The sequence below is a fragment of the Boleophthalmus pectinirostris genome, unplaced genomic scaffold, assembly GCF_026225935.1.
Source record: "Boleophthalmus pectinirostris isolate CB_2022bp ecotype Guang Dong unplaced genomic scaffold, ASM2622593v1 HiC_scaffold_5, whole genome shotgun sequence".
Lineage (NCBI taxonomy): Eukaryota > Metazoa > Chordata > Actinopteri > Gobiiformes > Gobiidae > Boleophthalmus > Boleophthalmus pectinirostris.
In genome coordinates this window covers 40176627-40186032 of record NW_026571404.1, presented here as the reverse complement: position 1 = coordinate 40186032, position 9406 = coordinate 40176627, and the positions used below count along the sequence as shown (strand labels likewise).

At 45.8% G+C, this 9406-nt stretch overlaps 1 protein-coding gene across 1 annotated transcript in view; it reads right to left on the bottom strand.

Moving 5' to 3' along the window:
- Positions 1 to 879: 879 nt before the first annotated feature.
- The window catches only part of ccdc172 (coiled-coil domain containing 172), a 39060-nt gene continuing 30533 nt past the window's right edge, over positions 880 to 9406 (bottom strand). The window contains exons 7-8 of the mRNA XM_055162469.1: positions 1020 to 1107; positions 880 to 966 (exon numbers count right to left, since the gene is read on the bottom strand). Coding sequence (XP_055018444.1) covers positions 880 to 966; positions 1020 to 1107 — 175 coding nt within the window. The remainder of the gene's footprint in view (positions 967 to 1019; positions 1108 to 9406) is intronic.

The window sequence follows — 9406 nt, the reverse complement described above, 5'->3', positions numbered from 1 at the left end:
GTTACAGGGTGAATCTGGAACCAGGCTCAGGGCACAGTTCACTTTTCAAATACTATTGTCAGATCAACCTGTGAAACTGAGCTAATGTGCAGCTGTAGGAGCCCACCACCAACCCTAACCCTACCATCACAACACACAGTGTGGAAGTGAATCACTGACTGGACTTGTGAGTTCTGCTAGTACTTAGCTTACTCTCATTCAAACAAGGGGTTAGCCTAGCCGGTTCACATTAGTGTGTATGTAGTGTGTATGGAGTGTGTATGTAGTGTGTATGGAGTGTGTATGGGGCAGCTCGTTTTCTCAGAATGGATTTGACCAAATGAAGTGCAATTTATGTTGAGTCATTTTTGAGAGTGTTGTGTATTGATGTCATGTGTTTGCATTCTGAGGCACTTAAAGGCCCAAACTTAATGGTTGTTTAGTGCCACTGATTTACACACAGTCCAGTGCACTTTACTCTACTTTAAAGCTACACCTTTAATGGTGTAGCTTTAACAGCTGTAATGTTACTGTATCAGTATTGTACACTGTTGACTGATACTGTTCACTAATAATTATTTCATGACGAACTTAATATTCCAATATTATTTATTATATGGTGAACTACTTTGATAGTAAATGATTAATTATTAATATTAAGTCAAGAACAGTCTGAGAACTTAAATGAGAACTCACTTAAAGTGAAACTAAACAACAAATCTACTTTTTTTTTCACAACTAAACTGTGTAAATCATTTACTGTTCCAGTTCATTTTTAGTGCAAACTAGGCACATTTGCAGCTTTCTGGTTAAAACAGTTCTATGTGAAAGGTGGTTGTGTGCAGAGTTTAGGTGTTTAGTCTCATTTTAAAGTCACTGTTCTTTGTAATGCGACCTGCATTACTTACTGCTGGGTGTGCACATTGAGAACTTATAACGGTCCTGTTCCTCTTCATTCAGACCAGCTTTTGATGGTGAGTGTAGAGTCTGAACCACCCACCAAATGAACTGAACTCTTATGTGTGTAGTGTGTCACTTACATTCTGGAGGAAGAGGATCTCTGAGCTGAGTGCCTCCCTCAGCAGCTCCATCTCCTCAGCTTTGACAGTGTCCAGCTCCGCTCTTAACCTGCCCAGAGAAGAGCACTCTCTCTTTAATTTACTTACATTTATTTGAAAAACTGTTAACTGCTAACATATAGCATATTTAGCTCACCATGTTACCTTTTATTGTTTTGAAAATGCTATATTCAGAAAGAAAAAAAAAAGAAAAGAAAAAAATACAAGTCATCCCCGCTTTAATTTAAATGGACATAGCTAACCCGCTAGTCATCACATTCCAAACAGGAAGTAAATATGGGGGCACTTCCACCTCCATAGACTCTGTCACTCCTCTCTCTGTAACTGCTACAATGAGCCTAAAAATACTTGTATTACCTGCTCTACATGATCCTTTATTTCACTATTTTGTACACAGATAAATACCTACACAAAACTCTGCTCCATATTCAACCATGAGCTTCATTTGACTGGAGTTGAACACTGTGGATGACATCACACTCCCTTAGTTCACTTCTTTATACGTCTGATTAGAATTAGGGGTGTCAAATTATCGCGTTAATTGCGATTAATTAATTACAGTCATATTTAGCGCGTTATGTTTTTTAATCTCATTTTTAATCTCTAACTTTACTGTTTCTGTATGCGAGTTGCTTTATTATAAAACCACACACACACACACACACACAAAAAAAAACCACATTTATACATTTTTTTATTTCGGTAATTCCACTCATTGCCGGAAACCCACACAAAACACGCGCAGTAAGAGCGATGTAAACGTCATGTTAACGTTGGCAGCGTCAGTCGCACAATGGACGAGATCGAAGAGCCAGTAGAACAGAACCAGCAGTGCACAGGTAAAAACACATTCGTGTCTTGGAAATTATTCTCCCGACGTGAAATATAAAAGAAAATAACAAATATAAAATCGCCTACAACTTAAATGTCACTGGTGAAAACAACCTGCATAGGCTCATGATGTCTGCACTACTGTCCTATAGTGACCTGCCACATGAGGGGACACGCACACAAACACACACAAACACACACAAACACAAACACACACACACCTTCATCATCGTCATTAACCTGAGAACGCGCGGACCACGTTTCCTTCCGTAGTTACTGCGTGGACACTGACGTGCTCCCGTGAGCTGCGTGTGGATCGTGTTTTCTCACTACGCTGCGTAAACCGCGCTTCCTCCTGTGCACCTCTAAACCAGAACTAACACCAAGACTAAAACCAGGACTAAACCAGTCCAGGACTAAACCAGGTCTAAACCAGGACTAAACCAGGACTAAAACCAGAACTAAAACCAGGTCTAAACCAGGACTAAACCAGAACTAAAACCAGAACTAAAACCAGGTCTAAACCAGGTCTAAACCAGGACTAAACCAGAGCTAAAACCAGAACTAAAACCAGGTCTAAACCAGGACTAAACCAGAGCTAAAACCAGAACTAAAACCAGGTCTAAACCAGGACTAAACCAGGACTAAACCAGAACTAAAACCAGAACTAAAACCAGGTCTAAACCAGGACTAAACCAGAACTAACACCAGGACTAAAACCAGGATTAATCCATTCCAGGTCTAAACCAGGACTAAAACAAGGACTAAAACCAGTGATTTCATATATAAAGCATTTCTCTATCAATAATATTTTTAATATGGTTAAGGAAAGACTGGACTTTTTATTGTCTTTAAGTAGACAAAAGTTATTATGTTCAGATTTCCTTGTCTTTGCTACTTTACAGCAAACAGTTTCTTATTCATGGAGACTTGGGCTCAACAGCCAAATTGGAGAGATTTGTTAAACAATAAATGACTTATAATAAGTCACTTTTTTTAATCTATATCAGTCTTTTGATCTGCCACAATAATGTAATAATGAATTTAAATGAAAATACCTCAAATTGAAGGCTTTTCTCAGCAATTTTTAGGTGAGATTAAAATGAGATTAATTAGATTAATAAATTACAGATCATAATTAATTAATCTCTCAATTTTTTTAAGCGCATGACAGCACTAATTAGAATAGGACCCAGGAGAGATCGCTAAATTACTCAAACATGAATGGATGACATCTAAAACCTTTTCAGGCATAATTCTGATGAGGGAAAGTTATAACATGGTAGAAAGCTAAATATTTGCATTTGCATATTACACCCTCTACAGAAATGATACTTCGTAGAGTACTTTTCTAATAGCATACTTTCACTCCTACTTGACTAATATTTTTACTGAAGTAACAGTACTCTTATGTGAGTAACAGTACTGTCAGTTGAGTTGAGTTACTTGGTTTGTCTTCCCACTATGAGTAAATCCCTATTCACACGGGATAAGGACAAACTGGGGACGTCTGGTAATTTGCACATTACCTCCCCACCTCTGTGTTACTTGCAGCATATTTACAAAACAAAGTCCGTGAATTACTTTATTTTACTGACATCCATTCCATTCCATTCCATTTTCTTCCGCTTATCCGGGGCCGGGTCGCGGAGGCAGCAGTCTAAGCAGGGACTCCCAGACCTCCCTTTCCACGCACACGTCCTCCAGCTCTTCTGGGCGGACCCCAAGGCGTTCCCAAGCCAGCCGAGAAACATAGTCCCTCCAGCGTGTCCTGGGTCTTCCCCGGGGCCTCCTCCCAGTGGGACATGCCCAGAACACCTCCCGAGGGAGGCGTCCAGGAGGCATCCGGAAAAGATGCCCGAGCCACCTCAACTGGCTCCTCTCAACGTGAAGGAGCAGCGGCTCTACTCCGAGCTCCTCCCGTGTGACTGAGCTCCTCACCCTATCTCTAAGGAAGCGCCCAGCCACCCTGTGGAGGAAACTCATTTCGGCCGCTTGTATCCGTGATCTTGTCCTTTCGGTCATTACCCAGAGCTCATGACCATAGGTGAGGGTGGGAACGAAGACTGACCGGTAAATCGAGAGCTTTGCCTTTCGGCTCAGCTCCCTCTTCACCACAACGGTCCGATACAGCAACCGCATCACTGCTGAAGCTGCACCGATCCACCTGTCAATCTCACGCTCCATCCTCCCCTTACTCGTGAACAAGACCCCAAGATACTTGAACTCCTCCACTTGGGGCAGGGCCTCTCCACCCACATGGAGAGGGCAAGCCACCTTTTTCCGGTCGAGAACCATGGCCTCGGATTTGGAGGAGCTGATCTTCATCCCAGCCCCTTCACACTCGGCTGCAAACCGCCCCAGTGCACATTGCAGGTCCTGGTTCGATGAAGCCAACAGGACAACATCATCCGCAAACAGCAGAGATGAGATCCTGTGGTCCCCAAACCGGACCCCCTCCGGCCCCTGACTGCACCTAGAAATTCTGTCCATAAAAACAATGAACAGAACCGGTGACAAAGGGCAGCCCTGGCGGAGTCCAACATGCACTGTGAACAGGTCTGACTTACTGCCGGCAATGCGAACACAGCTCCTGCTCCGGTCATACAGGGACCGGACAGCCCTTAGTAAAGGGCCCCGGACCCCATACTCCCAGAGCACCCCCCACAGGACACCACGAGGGACACGGTCGAATGCCTTCTCCAAGTCCACAAAGCACATGTGGACTGGTTGGGCAAACTCCCATGAACCCTCGAGCACCCGATGGAGAGTGTAGAGCTGGTCCAATGTTCCGCGGCCAGGACGAAAACCACACTGCTCCTCCTGAATCCGAGGTTCGACTATCGGGCGGATTCTCCTCTCCAGTTCCCTGGCATAGACCTTACCGGGGAGGCTGAGGAGTGTGATTCCCCTGTAATTGGAACACACCCTCCGGTCCCCCTTCTTATACAGAGGGACCACCACCCCGGTTTGCCAGTCCAGAGGCACTGTCCCCGACCACCACGTGATGTTGAAGAGGCGTGTCAGACAAGACAGCCCCACAACATCCAGAGACTTAAGATACTCAGGACGGATCTCGTCCACCCCTGGAGCCTTGCCACCAAGGAGCTTGCCAACCACCTCAGTGACTTCAGCCAGGGTGATGGACGAGTCCGCCTCTGGGTCCCCAGTCTCTGCTTCCTCCTCGGAAGACGTGACGGTGGGATTGAGGAGATCCTCAAAGTATTCTTTCCACCGTCCGACTACATCCCCAGTCGAGGTCAACAGCTCTCCCCCCGCACTGTAAACAGTGTTGGTGAAGAACTGCTTCCCCCTCCTGAGGCGCCGGACGGTTTGCCAGAATCTCTTTGAGGCCGTCCGATAGTCCTCCTCCATGGCCTCCCCGAACTCCTCCCAGCTCCGAGTTTTTGCCTCTGTGACCGCACGAGCTGCCACACGCTTGGCCTGTCGGTACCCATCAGCTGCCTCAGGAGTCCCACGAGCCAGCAAGGCCCGATAGGACTCCTTCTTCAGCTTGACGGCATCCCTTACTTCCGGTGTCCACCACCGGGTTCGGGGATTGCCGCCACGACAGGCACCACAGACCTTACGCCCACAGCTCCGAGCAGCTGCATTGACAATGGAGGTGAAGAACAGAGCCCACTCGGACTCCATATCTCCAACCTCCCCCGGGATCTGGGAGAAGCTCTCCCGGAGGTGTGAGTTGAAGATCCCTCTGACAGAGGGTTCCACCAGACGTTCCCAACAGACCCTCACGACACGCTTGGGTCTGCCAGGTCTTTCCGGCTTCCTCCACCGCCAACGGATCCAACTCACCACCAGGTGGTGATCGGTTGACAGCTCAGCCCCTCTCTTCACCCGAGTGTCCAAGACACGCGGCCAGAGGTCAGATGACACGACGACAAAGTCGATCATCGACCTCCGGTCTAGGGTGTCCTGGTGCCACGTGCACTTATGGACACCCTTGTGCTCGAACATGGTGTTCGTTATGGACAAACTGTGACTAGCACAGAAGTCCAATAACAAAACCCCGCTCGGGTTCAGATCAGGGAGGCCGTTCCTCCCAATCACCCCTTTCCAGGTGTCACTGGCGTTGCCCACGTGGGCATTGAAGTCCCCCAGTAGAACAACGGAGTCCCCAGTTGGTGCACTGTCTAGTACCCCTCCCAGGGACTCCAAGAAGGCCGGGTACTCTGCACTGCTGTTCGGCCCGTAGGCCGACACCACAGTGAGAGACCTGTCCCCGACTCGAAGGCGCAGGGACATGACCCTCTTGTTCACTGGGGTGAACTCCAACATGTGGCGGCTGAGCTGTGGGGCTATAAGCAAGCCCACACCAGCCCGCCGCTGCTCCCCGCAGGCAACACCAGAAAAATGGAGAGTCCAGCCCCTCTCGAGAGGTTGGGTACCAGAGCCCAAGCTGTGCGTGGAGGTGAGGCCGACTATATCTAGCTGGTACCTCTCAACCTCCCGCACAAGCTCAGGCTCCTTCCCCCCCAGCGAGGTGACGTTCCACATCCCTACAGCCAGGTTCTGTGTCCGTGGACTAGGTTGCCGGGATCCCTGACCCCGACCGCTGCCTAGTTCACATCGCACCCGACCCTATGAAACCCTCTGTGGGTGGTGAGCCCACAGGAGGGCGGGCCCACGTCGTCCCTTCGGGCTGAGCCCGGCCGGGCCCCGTGGGCAAAGGCCCGGCCACCAGACGCTCGCTTTCGAGCCCCAACCCCAGGCCTGGCTCCAGGGTGGGGCCATACCGGGCGACGTCACGGTCCTTGTTTTTATACTGTTCATAGAGGTTCTATGAACTGCTCTTAGTCTGCCCCGTCACCTAGGACCTGTTTGCCATGGGAGACCCTACCAGGGGCATAATGCCCCGGGCAACATAGCTCCTAGGATCATTCGGGTACGCAAACTCCCCCACCACGATAAGGTGGCAGTTCAAGGACTGACATCACAACTGGATATGTCGTAATCCAGGCCAACATCCTGTGAGGACTGTCTCTCTTTTTGGATCTCTTACCTTTTTTGCATATCGGTTTCCATGTAGTGCGATATGGGGCCATATAATAATTTGCCCCTAAAACTGCTAATCAAAATTTCTATCTCAGCCTCCATTACTCAAGTCGGACAGAGATAGAAAAGGTGCACAATTACAAGAGATAGAAGAGATGAAAAGAAAGTGGAAAGAAAAGAAATAGAAAAGGCATGCAATTACAACAACAAACACTGAGATGCAGATTCACACGGGACTAGTATTATCACCAGACGTCTATGTTTAACGAAATATAGTAGGTAATTTGCAGCAACATTTTTACAAAAGCCCTATTCACAGGGGATTAGTATAACCTGTGGACCTTTGGTGAATTGTAATAATTGTGGAGGATTCCTGAAATCTTAATGGAGTGCGAATGTGCCATGTCTGTAATTTGTAAAATAAAAATTACGCCGTAAATGACCTACTATATTTGACCAAACAGACGTCCGGTGATAATACTCGTCCAATGCGAATCTGCATCTCAGTTAGGGCTGGGTGATATGGATCAAAAAATATATCTCGATACATTTTGCTATATCTCGATATACGATATATATCTCGATATATGTTCAAGAAAAAATAACCCCCTAAAACTGAAAACTGCAAAAACAAATCTGCCAAATTCCACAAGGTCCTCTTTTTTTTAATTGAAGTGTAAGAGGTCGACAGTTCATATAGGAACATTTAAAATTACAAAAAACCCTAATTACATAAATAATAATTTAACTGTAAGATAAAAGAAATAATACATATTGCCTTCTTTTCATTCATAAATAAAACAACTCAACACAAGCTCATCTTTGCACTAACTCTTGTTATCCAAACCAGAACCAGAACCATGAGCTCCTTTAGCAGAAGAAGCTCAGGATGTTCCTTATTTCAATAGATCCATGTTCCTATCCAGCAGTAAGGAGCTCTGAGGTTTCCCACAATCCACTGCAGATCAAACCCAACGTTTCCAAACACTATTGTACAAGTGACACTGCAGCAGATTATTCATTAAAATCTTCTGCATAAATAAACTTTACATTGCTAAACTTTACAATATATAAAGCATAACGACTCTAGAGCCACATCAGCCCGTTTGCGGTAATAATGTGTTTAATGCAGTTTTGTGCACGTGTGTTTACATTTTACAGAAACGAAACTTAAGCGCATGGCTCATTTGCATAAACAGCACACTTCTCATGCAGCTCAGCTAGTTTAGCTTCTTTCGGGCTAAAGGACACGACTCGGTGGAATATGAGGATGTGCTGGCGCTGGCACCAACTTTCGGCGTTCAGGGCAGTAGTGAGGAGTGAAGGAGACACGAGTGAACAAAATCAGGGAGGCGGGGACGCGTGGAGGCGACGAGAGAGAAAGTAAACAAGTGAAGCAGCGAAATCAAAATTGAATATAAGCATTATATCGATATATACGATATGTCAGAATTCATATCGAGTTTAAAAATCGATATATTTAAAATATCTATATATCGCCCACCCCTAATCTCAGTGTTTGTTGTGGTAGTTGTCCCTTTTCTATCTCTTTCCGGCTTGAATATGGAGGCTGAGGTAGAAATTTTGATTAGCAGTTTTGAGCTTTTTAGGGGCAAATTCTAATACAGCCCCATATCGTACTATATGTAAACTGATCTGCAGAAACAGGAAGCGGTTCAAGAAGAGAGCCGATTCTCGCAGGATGATGGCCTGGATGACATGTGTAGCAGCAAGCGGTAAGGAACATTTGAAATAATATAACGAGCTAATAACTAGCTAGACTATATCCTCCATATCGGGGGGCAGGGGCGATCTAGTGCCGCTAGATCCACACTGAGAACCAGGGGAGGGGAGCGATCCGCACAACTCGGCCGCTAGATCCACACAGGTTTAGTCCTGATCCAGTCCTGGTTTAGACCTGGTTCAGTCCTGGTCTAGTACTGGTCCCGTTGCCTTTATACTAACTGCCCTTCCTATTTTTTACAGCTGATGTTACGACATATCTGGTTGTAATATCAGTAAAACAGAATAATTTATGGACTTCGCTTATCCCGTGCGAATGCGCTACAAATAACACAGACGTGGGGCGGTAATTTACAAATTACCACACATCCCCAGGTTGTACTTATCCCGTGCGAGTAGGGCTAAACATGGCACATTCACAAAGGATTTAAGATCTCAGGCATCCTCCGCAATTATTACAAATCACCAAAGGTCCACAGGTAAAACTAATCCCGTGCAAATCAGGCTTATGTTTACAAATGACAAAAGCTTTATGTGACAATATGGAATGATGTGAACATTTGTTTCCTGCAGTGGTCCTTCAGATCTTATTCAGTTTGTCTCATTTTTGTATCTGTCCTTTGAAAATATCAGATTTTGTGACTTATTTAATGTTTTGTCCTTCAAATTACATTAACTTCAAATTATAAATCAGATGTTATGCCGACAGTTTAAGTTACTCTTAATTCTTACTAAAGTCATTTCTTGCGGGACAACTT